General features: G+C 50.1%; 7 protein-coding genes across 7 annotated transcripts; 4 read left to right on the top strand and 3 right to left on the bottom strand.

The window, feature by feature from the left end:
• Nucleotides 1–333: 333 nt before the first annotated feature.
• F4807DRAFT_459668 (ribosomal protein L16) lies at nt 334–1,033 on the top strand (the record flags this gene model as incomplete). Its single annotated transcript, XM_048001402.1, has 3 exons — nt 334–600; nt 658–799; nt 855–1,033. The coding sequence occupies 3 exons, from the start codon at nt 334–336 to the stop codon at nt 1,031–1,033; spliced, it is 588 nt and encodes a 195-aa protein (XP_047854811.1).
• Nucleotides 1,034–1,419: 386 nt separating this feature from the next.
• On the top strand, nt 1,420–3,685 carry F4807DRAFT_59751 (uncharacterized protein). Its single transcript, XM_048003249.1, has 3 exons — nt 1,420–1,994; nt 2,054–2,581; nt 2,635–3,685. The coding sequence occupies exons 1-3, from the start codon at nt 1,710–1,712 to the stop codon at nt 3,517–3,519; spliced, it is 1,698 nt and encodes a 565-aa protein (XP_047854810.1). The 5' UTR covers nt 1,420–1,709; the 3' UTR covers nt 3,520–3,685.
• A 166-nt stretch (nt 3,686–3,851) lies between these two features.
• F4807DRAFT_459666 (uncharacterized protein) lies at nt 3,852–4,085 on the bottom strand (the record flags this gene model as incomplete). The annotated part of the gene is made up of 2 exons (XM_048001401.1): nt 3,852–3,908; nt 3,960–4,085. The coding sequence occupies 2 exons, from the start codon at nt 4,083–4,085 to the stop codon at nt 3,852–3,854; spliced, it is 183 nt and encodes a 60-aa protein (XP_047854809.1).
• A 750-nt stretch (nt 4,086–4,835) lies between these two features.
• On the top strand, nt 4,836–6,461 carry F4807DRAFT_422775 (ribosomal protein S5, C-terminal domain-containing protein). Its single transcript, XM_047997719.1, has 2 exons — nt 4,836–6,072; nt 6,145–6,461. Exons 1-2 carry the CDS (start codon nt 5,010–5,012, stop codon nt 6,363–6,365), a joined length of 1,284 nt encoding a protein of 427 aa, XP_047854808.1. The 5' UTR covers nt 4,836–5,009; the 3' UTR covers nt 6,366–6,461.
• A 250-nt stretch (nt 6,462–6,711) lies between these two features.
• On the bottom strand, nt 6,712–7,452 carry F4807DRAFT_59623 (DASH complex, subunit Dad3). Its single transcript, XM_048003248.1, has 2 exons — nt 7,213–7,452; nt 6,712–6,985 (listed from the first exon to the last, which is right to left on the bottom strand). The coding sequence occupies exons 1-2, from the start codon at nt 7,315–7,317 to the stop codon at nt 6,818–6,820; spliced, it is 273 nt and encodes a 90-aa protein (XP_047854807.1). The 5' UTR covers nt 7,318–7,452; the 3' UTR covers nt 6,712–6,817.
• Nucleotides 7,453–8,420: 968 nt separating this feature from the next.
• Nucleotides 8,421–9,733, top strand: F4807DRAFT_467078 (uncharacterized protein; the record flags this gene model as incomplete). Its single annotated transcript, XM_048002448.1, has 2 exons — nt 8,421–9,188; nt 9,347–9,733. 2 exons carry the CDS (start codon nt 8,421–8,423, stop codon nt 9,680–9,682), a joined length of 1,104 nt encoding a protein of 367 aa, XP_047854806.1. The 3' UTR covers nt 9,683–9,733.
• F4807DRAFT_59621 (uncharacterized protein) lies at nt 9,504–12,016 on the bottom strand. The gene is made up of 2 exons (XM_048003247.1): nt 11,091–12,016; nt 9,504–11,032 (listed from the first exon to the last, which is right to left on the bottom strand). Exons 1-2 carry the CDS (start codon nt 11,770–11,772, stop codon nt 9,786–9,788), a joined length of 1,929 nt encoding a protein of 642 aa, XP_047854805.1. The 5' UTR covers nt 11,773–12,016; the 3' UTR covers nt 9,504–9,785.
• Nucleotides 12,017–12,711: the final 695 nt, after the last annotated feature.

Here is a 12,711-nt window from a genome sequence, read left to right as displayed (position 1 = left end):
TACCTAGTACTTCCAAAGAAGTACCTACGTACTTCACTAGCGGCTAACAACCCGCATTTAGCTGCGGTGGATCTTTAGAAGCTTTTGACCTCGACCTTTGAAATTTCTAGAGCCGCGAAGTTATGACCAGAGCGGACAGAGCTTTTGCATATTGAGCATTTTGATCCCGTCAAAATGCGTCCCAATGGCCCGTCATGTCTTACCAGCGTATTTCGATCCCTTAGAATATCCCACGCTCCGACTGCGCGACCATCAATAAGACCTAACACCTCGATTGTGTCCGAAAAGATTCCATGCCGACAAAATGTCCGGTCTTTTTCGGCCACGGCTTCAATGGCCGGTAACTGGCTAGAGCCCAATTTAAATCGCAAGGATAAGATGATGAAGGGGCGGCCAAGGGTGCCAACTGGCGGCTCTGTCAAAGGGACGACGGTGATATGGGGCGACTACGGGTTACGGATGGTCGATCACCACCGAAGGATTAGCGCAAAACAACTGAAGATAGCAGAGGATACCATCAAGCAAAGGTTACGTGGTCAGAAGTATCGACTCTACAAGAGAGTATGCTGCAATATCGGCGTATTCGTTAGCGGCAACGAGGTTTGCCTCTCCGTGTCCACCCTTCGCGCTGGCTTTTTGGCTAACCTCTGTTGATAGATGCGAATGGGTAAAGGAAAGGGTTCGTTTGACCACTGGGCCGCAAGAGTAGCAGTGAATCAGATCGTCCTAGAGTTGAGAGGATTGATTCACGAACAAGTTGTCCGGGACGCATTCCGGTTAGCGGGTCATAAACTACCTGGTAAGCAAGATGCAACATTGTATGGGTATATCAGCTACATTAACACCATTTCTAGGACAATGGGAGTTTGTAAAGAAAGGCGAGCCGCCTGTAGTCGGAATTACCAAGCTAGATGGGATCACACTGGAAGAGTTAAAGAGGCCAAGGCGGAAGGTCCCTGCAGAGTCGCTCAGCCCAGTTCCTCCGCAAGCCTCAAGTTCGGAGACTCAACGAACACCCTTGGATCTTCCTTGATCCCGAGGTACTGTATTCCGTGTAAAAGTAAGGTATATAAAAATTGCCTCTGGCCATATCCGATATTACATTATGGATACCGTGAGGGCCAGTTCTATACTTCTCATAAGCTCACATCTTAAGATTGACGGCAGCGAGTACTGGGGAGTCGAAATAATGGACACCTACCACCATGTCTACGAAGGTAGTATTGTCTAGTCTATAGGGGAAGTTACGGTTCAATCTTATGAAGGTAGGTATGGCCGACGTCAACGGAACGTTAACCCAAATACTACTAGGTACTTCGAATTCCAGCGCTAGGTATTTCTAGAGGTACGCGGGCACGCACCTAAGCAGTCTTCGTGCTTGTTCCTTCCCTCGACCCCTTTTAGAAGCACCTATAAATTTTCCAAGTTAGGCATGACGATCGAGATCCCTTCCTCCTTGTCATTTCTCTTCACAAATCTACCTACCGACCTTCCTACCTTTAAAGTATGTAGGCATCTGTAACAATTACACAGACCTGCAATTATACCTCACTTGCCTATTCGGCTACTCATATGGATATTCATACTACCTATGCAACAAAAGATATGCACAGCATCGAGTGCTTCAGACAGGCTTCTTCGCATGCGCAGACTTGTTCTTGCTCTCGTTCAGGGAAGGGATAGGGACACGGTGATCACTCCGCCTTGCCATGGCCGATTATACGGAGCTTGAACTCAAGACTTTTGAACTTTCTAGTAGAGATTCTAATTCATCTTTATCCGTGACTTCCCTTGCGTTAATCTCTGGCCTTCCCCCTTTCCAATACCCTCCCGAAGAACTTTACCAGTTGATTAAGTCGAAACAGTTGTGGCTCATATCTCCGGGTATCTGCCGAATACAGATATCGGTATGCCAAGATCATGTATCCATGGCGTCAGAGGAAAGTGATGGTGGATTCCTGGAACATCTAGCCGATGCGATCTGCCAGTGCTCTGTAGGTCAAAAGTCATTGCCGACATTCCTTAGTGCTGTCACTTACATGCGACAATCTAGCTCTGGCCTGTCCTTGGACTCACAATCAAACAAGAGGACATACAATACCAACCCCTGTACGACGGCGCGCCAAACCTCTATTTCATCATCGAGCATTCCCAAAAGTCGTCTCTACTTCTCTCACCTCCACAAAGTCCTACTGCCCGCTTTAATGGGGTAGAATGTCTATTTCGCTATCAATCAAACTATTCCGAAGTTTCCTGTGCCGCCTCCAAACAATATGATATATGCAATACAGATATCGACGGCTCTTCCCCCGAGACTACCATACAACTCGAAGATTTAAGTACCACTAATACTTCCTGCGAAGATGAGATGACAGATAACCACTGGCATAACCTAATGATTGACACAGCAATAACCCGAACTCAGCAACAATGGGATGATGCGGCTTATTTGGCTCAAATGGCCCTACATGTGACCATTGGGATAAGGAAACGCACGCGTGGTTTGCGATTGTTCCAGCTCGATAACAGGCCTTCACTGCTCGAGCTAGCCCCTGCTATTTGGAATGCTCATTACTTTGAGGTCTCATATCCCCCTTTCCGAGAGTCGAGGTTATAACTAACGATAATAACTAGGCGGTGACATCTCATGTAGCTAATTTTCCTATCATTTCGAATATCCTAGCAACTTCTCCTTGGGGCCAGTCATCATCTCTCAGACAGAAGAGCACGAAGCTATTAATAGATGATGCCCGTTCTGAACAACCCGAAGACGGCGAAGAACCAGAGGGAGAATTGAATCTCTATCAGAGATCTGTCCAGCGAAGACTTTGGGGTTTACTACAAACAACATTAAAACCAAGCACTGGTATAAAGAATGTTAATTTAAGCGATAATCCGTGGAAGACCAAATTTACTAATGAAACCTTCGGGTTTAGATTAATGGAAACAGATGGGCTCGGTGAATTCGGAATTGATTCAGCTAATTTGTTTGACGGTACAAGTAGTGATAATACTGTTTTCGATGACTTCCCTGAAGATGGGCGCCTATCGCATGGATTCATGGGATACCGAATCGGGGATGCTAGCGGCGAGTCCGATATAGCGACAGAATATCAGCAGTGGTGGTATAGGAGAGAGGATCTTCATCTAGGAACCACCCACACAACAGAAGAAGCCCAGCCCGAAGACCTCGACAATCACTCAGACCTGAATCACTCGAGTTCCTTTCTAAGCCAACCCTCATCAAGGTCCAGCGAACTGCTCGACGTATCACCTATCTGTCAAAGCTTTTCTAGCGATTTAACGGGACCTATTATTAACGTCGACAATTTACATCCATCTGGCCATTTTCACGTCGAGACTATACATGGCACGTCGAATGAGACCTCACATAAATTAGAAAGTGTTCCTTGGCATGAAGACTATCATACCATGTGGCCAAATGAGGTTGTTATGGGTGATAGTCATTGCCAGGACGAAGATATGGGTTCTCAGGCTCCACAAATGTATGAATATTGACAGAAAATGTAACCAACAAATACACAATAATTAAGGTGCTAGACGCGGCCTGCTGTCATCAAAGCACTTCTAAATTCCACCATCCTGTATCTATCACTCCCTTCTCTCTTCTACACTGGAAATATGGATACCCAGACCATGAAGTTTGAGTCGCCCAATTTTCTGGAAGCTCTCTATCCCCATTCTTGATGTTTTCGTATCTTGGTATATCGTATCCATCGAAAGAACTCCGGAGGTATTCGATCGGGATATGTTGTGGGTAGTGTAATTGCCGAGTTCCAACGACACCCGTAATCCGGCCTTCGTCGTGATTGTTCTTTCGCAGACTATCTTTATCGTGCTGCCGGCGGCTTCGCCCCTGATTTCTTGCTGTCCTTGGGTTCTTTCTTCTTCTTTTGCTCAGGTTTCATAGTCGCGTAGTGTATGTACCAGATGAGTACAGACTGAAGGATCAGCGCGACGAGGATGACAACAAGAATAGTGAAAAGGTACGGCTGGTCGTTTAAAGTGGCAACGGCTGCGTCCGTGGCGCCAATCTTGGCCATGAAACCAAATTGACCCGACATTTTGAATTATATTCGGTGTTGCAACGACTTAAGACTTCGCAAACGGAGTGAGATTTAATTAATCGACTTCAAGCCGGAGGGTTCTCGATACGACGAATGGGAGCGAATGATCAAACGAGAGAAATTAAGCGCTTGTAAGAGAATTATGGTGCACCAGTCACACTTATAATGAAGAAAAGGAGAGGGAAAAGTGATGATAGCTTCACTTTTCTTTTTCTTCGGAATTAGGATAGAAGAGAAGACGAACAACCAGCTGAGTTGGGTAAAAGAGTCTAGAATTAGAATAAGTTGAAGGAGTAAGAGAAACGTAAGCAATCCTACACAGCGTTTTGGTTTTGCGCAGTTATGAGACAAGCGCCCACCTATTGCTTGCGGTCTCGACTGACTGGCAATCGGCGACAATCCCTGTGAAACTCTCGTGTTTCAGACCTGCGGCAAGAATCGACTGATTGGTAATAGCCAATCAAAGACGAAGAAAGAACAGCTCTCCGGACCCACTCTGATGAGGTCTCGAGTGCGATTCGTAAAGGAGTTTCATTCTGGCAATTGCGCCGCAACTCTGGAGAGGAAAGCCGCTACAAATTAGGCTTTCAGGTGAAATAGAGGATTCAGTTGATCATGCCATCTCTGAAGCTTGATCAATCTGTTGTGGAAAGAAGCTCCCCCTTGCTATCCTTAGGTACCAAGGTACTAGCCATTGAAAGATAAACCAATCAAAACGAGGCACTAAATCTGTGTAACCTACGTAATACCGGGGAGTGGGTCTATCGGGGGATTGTAAATCCGAATTAAGTATCGAGATTCTGAAAAATAATTTCGATATGCTTGATATGTACCAATTGAAGGTCCATACTTCCACGCGACAATACACCCCGCACGCCATTGCAGCCATAATTGGGCCGATATTTAGAGGCTGGGGATGCGATGAGCGTAGCAAGACCAGCACGGTGTCTGCTCTCCAGGCGGTTCGCTGTCGTGGCCAAACCAGCAGCACCACCACCGCAATGTCACGCCTCCTTCCATAGCTCGGCGCAGCTCGCCTCGAGGCGAAAACCCCGATTCAAGAGCATACGAGCTGAGGAAATGGGTCTTACCACACCGGAGAAGGTGGAGGAATATGGCAACAAGACGTTTCCCCGTTATACGCCGGAAGAGATGGAGATCTTACAGAAGAAGTACACACCCGAGCAGATGGCAGCCCTAGAAGCCGGTGAAGCGGCTATCGACCCCAGGGATTTGACGATACAAGGTCGAGTACGGAGAGACCCTTATAAATTGCCGTATATGGACGACTTCAGCAAGATCTACCCCATTATCGACAAGCGCCCTAAAATCTACCCTCCCCCAAACCCACGCGCCCGGTTCATGACGGAGGAGGAGGACGCCCTTGACCTGGAGAGGCGCCTTGAGGCATTGATTCCAAAAGACGTGAATTTCGAGGGCATGTCAGCGAATGAGATAAAGGGCATACTAGAGCAGCGCGTCGATTTCCCGATGGAGGAAGCGAAGTACTTTCTCGAGCCCGAGACTATGATGTACACCAACGGTCCGACGAACTCGGCTGTTGCGCCGGCCCTAGGTAAAAAGTTAGCTGGCGTAGCGGGCCTGTACAAGCCGCCGGTCGATCCGGCGGATGAAGGCTTGGACGACCAGGGCATATACCAGCAGGTGAAGCGGCGGACGGGCCTGACCGTTCAGGATATCCTAAACATCAGCACCAAGGTCCTCGTCGTCCGTTACGTCCACAACCAGACGCGTTTAGGCAAGATCCGCAGCACGTGGATATTGGCCATCGCCGGCAACGGCAACGGCCGCCTCGGCGTCGGCGAGGCCAAGTCCGTCGAGCTCGAAGTTGCGAAGCAGAAGGCGAAGCTCCTTGCCATCCAGAACATGCAGCCGATCCGCAGGTATGAGAGTCGGACGATTTACGGCTCGGTGAAGGGCAAGGTCGGCGCGACCATCGTCCAAATCGACGCCCGTCCACCTGGTGAGTTATATATCGAAAGTCTTTTTTTACTGTATGCTACCTAAACGTGGCGCGCGCTAACGTCTCCCGAAGGATTTGGCCTGCGCGCCTCCCATCGTCTCTTCGAGATCTTCCGCGCCGTGGGCATCAAAGACATAGCGGCCAAGATGCCGCGGTCAAGAAACCCAATGAACTCTGTCAAGGCCTGCGTACAGGCTCTGCTAAGCCAGAAGGATCCCGAGGAGCTCGCTCTTGGTAGGGGAAAGAAGTTGGTGGACGTGCGGAAGGTGTACTACGGCGGAAACGTGCATTGATACACCACCTAGCCGGCCAACTTAAGTGTATAAATATTATGCGGGTGAAAAGCCTACATTGATATAAATGAAGTTAAGAAGTTAAAATAAGCCAACTTAAGTGTAGCGCGTGCATCTGGTTTATTGATTTGGGTATCTCGTGCGATATGCTACGTAGCCACGCCGCCTCCGCCGAGCGCTCATTCATCATTTTTAGGCGCATGTTCTCTGATGACATAATGGTCGTGGTCAAGATATCCATCCCTTTCAGGCCGGTAAGACCTGATTACCGTAGACTCAAGCAAGGAATGCTTCTTCTCGCAGCTTCAACTGCTTAGAGACACCTTAAGTTAACATGCGCCGCGATTCCTGTCAATTGACAACGCGATACCCTAGTTGCCACGCCACGAATCAAAACGCCGAAAGCATGCGGCGCAAATTTCATCTTGCCTCTGCTATCGTTCGACGCTCGCTCAACCCCTGGCCTGATCGCCCCAATCGATTTCCTGCTGCAGCACGATGCTGTAGACGCTGGCCTTGAGCAGCGTGAATACTAAGCTCGTCTTGCGCTCGAGCTCGCGCAGGCCGTCGAGGATCTCGGTGGTCGGCTGCCCGGCCATGGTGTCGAGGACGCCGGCGAGCTGTGTTCACGTTAACAACCAAGTGTCAGCTCAGCTCGGAGTCTCGTGCCACTCTAGTGCCAATAAGGGAAAATGGAAAAGAGAACTCAATGGAAACATGACGGAGGAAGGAAATTGCGGTGGCGTGTTGCGTATATGCGCGTGTATATGTAGGTGATATAAGCTGACGCATGACCGCGATAATGGCTATATTATAATGAACATAGGAAAGATGACGCACGGCCTACCTTCTTCATGTTCTCGGCGAGCCGCTCGTATTCCTCGAGGACCTCCTGCTCCAGCGGTGAGAGCTCGGGCGGAGATAGTAGGGGATTTTGCGCCTGACTTTCCATCGCGAGATGATTATGGTGGTAGTTGAACTGGAAAACACGCAATGAAGTTGCACGTGTTTTTGAAAACGCGTGTTATTCACGAGGGGTCGTTTTCTTCGTGTAACACTCAGATATTAAGCTGAAATTCCCCCGCCAGTGACGTTAAGTTGCGCTTGCAGCACAAATAGTTTGGTGCGGTACGTAAAGTATGTACATATGCACCTAGCCTGATCAGGTAAGGCAACCCCGTACCCGGGAAGTGGATCAGGAACCCATAATCGGCGATAAGATAAAAATAGCCAATCGCGTGTCATAGTTTCGTAAGGGCAGGACCGAAATGGCTTTTTAGGATTTTAGAAGTCCCTTCGTATATCCGAGGCACGTCCTTCAGAAGGTCAACCCCAGAATTGGACATCTCACCGAGCCTCTCTTCTCATCAAACATCTTCAGTCTTTGTGTGAGCAATGCGCCGCATTTCCGAGTCGTCGACTGTTAGTCCGAACTCCGACGGCTGAAACATAGCAGGACACAAATAACAATGGATTGTAACTTATTCTCGTGTCGTCCGTTTGCGTCGGCCGATCGAATCTCGGTAGGGCTCATTGGCTCATGACTTATAGGAAAGACTGTTAAGAGAACAACCTTACCCTAACATCCATTTTTACTACCACTTGCCAGCATGTCTGCCAACTAGTAGACTTTATAGTCCAAGCCCCAAAATACTGCCAGGGACTTGATGGGTTTCATTAGATCATCGTCCACTAAGTTGATCATCAAAGTATCCTACACTAGCTCGGCCACGTCTGCCCAATCTGTCAGTTCGGTTTCCGACCTACCGAGTCTCGGCCGGTGCTCAGATGACCTGCCCAACGCCGCCTTTTCCTTACACGAGAGGATGCTTTTAGGATCCCATTTTGAATTCAGTAGACTGCCTGCTCTTTTCTTCGCCTGCCACTTTCTGGCCCCCATTTCGACTCACTTTTTTTTTTCAGCTACGCATGAAGTTGCCTTGCCCAAAGCTCAGCTCGTAGTATTTCTTCTTTAGTTTTTGAGATTTTCAAAATCCCATCACACTGTTCAGTCTAATTTTACGGCGAGAGACACAGCCGATGCGGAGGAAAGCCATGGTAGAACTTGAAACTACAGTTGCTATTGAATTTCCGCAATTCCCAAAGCTTCCAGCCGAGCTAAGGCTTCTAATCTGGCAGTTTGCTCTTCCCCACCGAGTTTTCGAGATCCGAAGGGAGACGGTGTCTATTAGGCAGGACGGCGAGGCGGACGTTACCAAGGAACTGGATCACGACGCTTGGCGCGTCCGTAGCTCAGACCTAGTGGCCGTGCTGTTAGCCCCGCCAGCCATACGTTCGGTATGTCGCGAGGCAAGGAGATTCGCTTCGCGGACTGGATCGTGGAAATGTGTTGGGAGTCGTCCTCGTGGTACCGGTCGAGTTATTAGGTTAGCGACATGGTTCGACTCTTCGACCGATACGCTCTGTTTCGATGACTCGGCCATTCAGAACGTCCCGGTGGAGACTACGGAACGAAATGGCCTCTCGATACCACACGTCACCAACCCTGCCGTGACGAGATTCTACTTCGCCAGTTCTCCGTCGAGTCCCATCTGTATAAGCCTCGCAGCATTAGCGGGGGCTTCGGGGAAGTTCTTTGTGGAGCAGTGGAAACGTAAGCGAGGCTTCTGGTCCGGCGTGCCGCATTACCAGTTCTACCACGATAGCATACTGATGCATCTGGGTAGATCTCCCAAGGTGCATGAGATATTTGGGAAGGGCACAGATATGTGTCATACCCTTCTAGTTGATGCTCAAGATCGTGGGAAACTTCGACAACTAAGAAAGTTGTACGTGGAGGAATCCGATCCAGCCTTCTTCCAGGTCAGTACCCCGGGCTTTTCATCCCTTTTTTAGTCAGGGAGTAGTCCTCTCGAAATTCGACTTTGAAGTGTTTGCCACCTGTCCAATTCCCACCCTCTCAAAGCAACCGACATTTTGAATCACTGAAAAGAACAGATACTGACACGTAAAGGTAACAGAGGAGAGTTGCAGACTGGCTCGAAGATATTATAAACCCAGAAGAAGGATACGTTCAGCAGTGTTTCAAAGACCTGAAGGATCTTTGGCTTAAAGGGCAAGAAGATGTGCCATCCTCGGCTCTAGTACTCTCACCAGATCGGGCAAACATTCAGATGAGGTCCCTGATCGAACCCGGTGCCGTACTTCACACGATACAGAAATTTGACCACGCCCACGACTGGTGTAAGGAGACCGTGAAGGCGATGCCGGACATGCAGCTCGTAGTCCATTTTCGATTGTGTATCACAAACCATGATCATGAGCGTGACCAGAAGACTAAGAGCCTTGAGAATTAAATGTTAATAGGGAGAGCAATCCGCCCCTGAATCTTGTATATACATTTAAGCTAAATATAACATGTTACATAATGCCTGCTCGTCGCAATGCATGTCTGTGTCTCTAAACCGTGTTCCCACGTCTCACATTCGTCGCCCAGTTAGGCGGCCTACCCTTCTTGAGCTTATAGATCCGGAAGACAGCCTTACACGCGCCCATCCATCCAAGCTGTTCCCTGCGCCACTTCTTCTTCCCGGCGTTCTTAAACATCTTCTCCACCATCATACCCGGCGGCTCATCCCACTCCTCTAATCCATATCCATCATCAGACTCGCACTCCACCATCCCAGGCCCCACGCCCGTCCCATCCATCCTAGTCCGCACCCTCCTCCTCGCCAACCCCGGCGCCCCCGCCCTCCCCTCAAACTCCGGCATCGAAATCCCCTCTTCTTCCTCCTCATCATGCTTCTCCTCCCCCGCCGCGCTGCCGTTACTACTACTGCTAGCGACCTCGATCCAAACCTCGGCCTTGCGAATCGAGTCCGCGTAGATGATGATTATCGCGATAACGACTAACGGGATGGACACGGCCCAGAAGACGAAGAACTGGCTCCCGCCCGGGTTGAACGGGTCGCTCATCGACAGGATGCTGGATACGATGGACAAGGGCAGGAGGATCCCGCCCATGTAGGATACCCGGTCCAGGCTCTGCTGGTTCTGCTCCGAGGCGACGGGGGAGCGGTGGGAGGTCTGCGGCGGTAGGCCGGTGGCGGCGAATTGGGCGCGGGGGTTGGACGCTGAGGATGACGGGGAAGGGGATGTGGGTATGCTTTGTGTGGTGGTGATGGTGGTGGGAGGCAGGTTGAGGTAGCTGAGTAGGCTGACGCGCCGGCTCAGGCGCGAGAGGAGAGATTCCCAGGCCGGTGCGGCGGATGATTTGACGTAGCTGCCTTCGGGCGCCTTGTCGCGGAATTCGGATTGGCTTAGGTTTCGCTCGAGGCTGTTCTGTACCTGCCGGTATAAAGAGCCCGTTTCAGATGAGTTGAAGGGGAGGTCCGCGGCAGGCAGCGCTTCGAAGAACTCGATCCACTGGTGTATGGCGATGTCTTCGATAAGCGTCGGCTGGTCTATGGACACGTGCTCGTCGATTTCTTCCATTAGGCTTTGGTATAGAAGGGTCTCCAAGCTCGAAATCTCATCCCTATCGCTGCTAGTGTGTTCGCTGTGTAGCGTATCGCTACCGACGCTGCTTCCCTTCGCCTTTCCGGCGTCGGGGATCAGGGAGGTGTTGACCGGCCCTGATGAGGGATAGGCTGCTTTGCGGAACTCGGAGGAGGGTCGTGTCCACGTTGGGCGGTCTAGGAGCAGAACTAGGGTCAAGTAAGTACTTAGATTCATGATGGTGATAAGCATATATAGACGGCTTACCATCTGCCTTAGAACCTAACCAAACCGAAGCACGGCAGAACATGACACATCCCCCATCGTTCGATATCACGTGTGTAGGCGCTTCGCTAACGATATCACCGCCAGCACCAGCCCTCGGCACATCCAAAGAAGTCTGCCTGCCGGTAGTAGTAGTCGTCGTCGTTGCCATCCTCCTCGCCGACGTCAACAGCTCCGGGTACTCGAAGCAAGCGTACTTAGCTTTCTTAGCCGAAGCGTCGCTCATATCACCGGCTCTACGCATACTCCGTTTGATTAGCGGCGTATAAGCCCGCCTCGCCACGTGTGCCTCGAGGAAGCGCACGTCGACGCCGAGCTCGTCTCGCAGAACCGGCAGGTACTCCGCGGGCAAGCCTTGGATGACGAATACGCGACGCCCTCGGATCCGCGCGTCTTCTTCCCCTTGGAAAATGCTCGCGCGCAGCTCCTCCGCGCCGCTGATGCGCTTCCGAACGCAGCCCCGTTGCTGGTCCGTCCAATCCAGCACGTAAGCCGGGCCGAGCAGGTCGAGCTGCTGCTGTTCTAAGCTGATATCCGGCGGCGGTATCTTCGCGATAGCGCGGTCGGACTCCGTGTGAGATATCGGCATGGTAAGGGTATGGCCGCTAATGCGTCCCGGAGGCGCTCTTGGCACATCCTTCTCGCGGGTATTCGGATGCGCCATGGTGGGCTGGATCAAACCACGTCATGTAGAGCGCGTTTCATCAAAGTTCGCGTCCTCGGGGAGGACAGGAAGTAACTTTCTAAATTTGCCTAGTATCTTTATGCCCAGTTCCTAGGTAATCACGATGCCATAGTCGCTAATCGCTATCGCCAATAATAGCGCCAGCTGTAAACTCGGATACTGGATACTGGATATTATGAAATAATTCGCGGTTCCGAGAGTGTTCTTGCGCGCAAGTACACTATGTAAAAGCCAAAATCTCTGCGTATCCTAGGATGACGATCCTACACGAGTTTTGGGAAGGCGCCCCCAGAACGGTACAAGACTAAGGCGAGTCCTAATAAAAGTAATAGCTAGGTAGGATATGGTCGTTTGTCCTCCAACAGCTAAAAGAAGAACGTCTAATTTTATGAGATTTACCTCGGAACGAACCGAATATAAGCGACCTAGATCAGTTTTCGGCTTAGGAAATGTCAGGACGTAGGACAAATGTCTATTATAGAAAAAGGCCGCCAGCCTCGTGTTGGAAAGGAGGTCACAGGGTTGAATGACCCAATACAACCCTCCGCGGCAAAGGTCATCCGATCAGCATGGTGTCAGCCGCAAGCCGCATCACGATCCCCAGTCCCGGGGTTGAACGTTTTAACTATCTGTATATTTTGTATCAATTTACATAGAGGTACGTACATAGTAGATTTGGCATGTTCGCCTTTGCTTTTTTTCGGTTTAATACATCAGACGCCGTGTAACATGGGAAAGGGGTGAGAGGAGGGCAATTAATTTAATAAACCAAGGGGCAGAGAATCAGAAGATACATCCAACGACGAAGCACGGGATAAAAGTAGCCGGGTGGAAAGGCGAAAAGGCATACAGCTCAGCTAACTAGTTAATGAATGCTATGTCAATCAGGCAAGCAGCGTGGGCCGTTTCAAGTCTTTT

The sequence above is a fragment of the Annulohypoxylon truncatum genome, assembly GCF_022578515.1.
Source record: "Annulohypoxylon truncatum strain CBS 140777 unplaced genomic scaffold F4807scaffold_13, whole genome shotgun sequence".
NCBI lineage: Eukaryota > Fungi > Ascomycota > Sordariomycetes > Xylariales > Hypoxylaceae > Annulohypoxylon > Annulohypoxylon truncatum.
The sequence above is the reverse complement of the archived record's forward strand: the minus strand, read 5'-3'. Positions and strand labels throughout refer to the sequence as shown.

Bases quoted from the DNA above. Each gene is read 5' to 3' on its own strand.
- F4807DRAFT_59751 (XM_048003249.1), top strand. From the start codon at position 1,710: ATGGCCGATTATACGGAGCTTGAACTCAAGACTTTTGAACTTTCTAGT. The intron at 1,995-2,053 runs GTAGGTCAAAAG...GCGACAATCTAG, and splicing joins ATGCGATCTGCCAGTGCTCT to CTCTGGCCTGTCCTTGGACT. The intron at 2,582-2,634 runs GTCTCATATCCC...GATAATAACTAG, and splicing joins GGAATGCTCATTACTTTGAG to GCGGTGACATCTCATGTAGC.
- F4807DRAFT_422775 (XM_047997719.1), top strand. From the start codon at position 5,010: ATGAGCGTAGCAAGACCAGCACGGTGTCTGCTCTCCAGGCGGTTCGCT. The intron at 6,073-6,144 runs GTGAGTTATATA...CGTCTCCCGAAG, and splicing joins AATCGACGCCCGTCCACCTG to GATTTGGCCTGCGCGCCTCC.
- F4807DRAFT_59623 (XM_048003248.1), bottom strand. From the start codon at position 7,317: ATGGAAAGTCAGGCGCAAAATCCCCTACTATCTCCGCCCGAGCTCTCA. The intron at 6,986-7,212 runs GTAGGCCGTGCG...ACGTGAACACAG, and splicing joins TCGCCGAGAACATGAAGAAG to CTCGCCGGCGTCCTCGACAC.
- F4807DRAFT_59621 (XM_048003247.1), bottom strand. From the start codon at position 11,772: ATGGCGCATCCGAATACCCGCGAGAAGGATGTGCCAAGAGCGCCTCCG. The intron at 11,033-11,090 runs GTAAGCCGTCTA...ACTTGACCCTAG, and splicing joins GTTAGGTTCTAAGGCAGATG to TTCTGCTCCTAGACCGCCCA.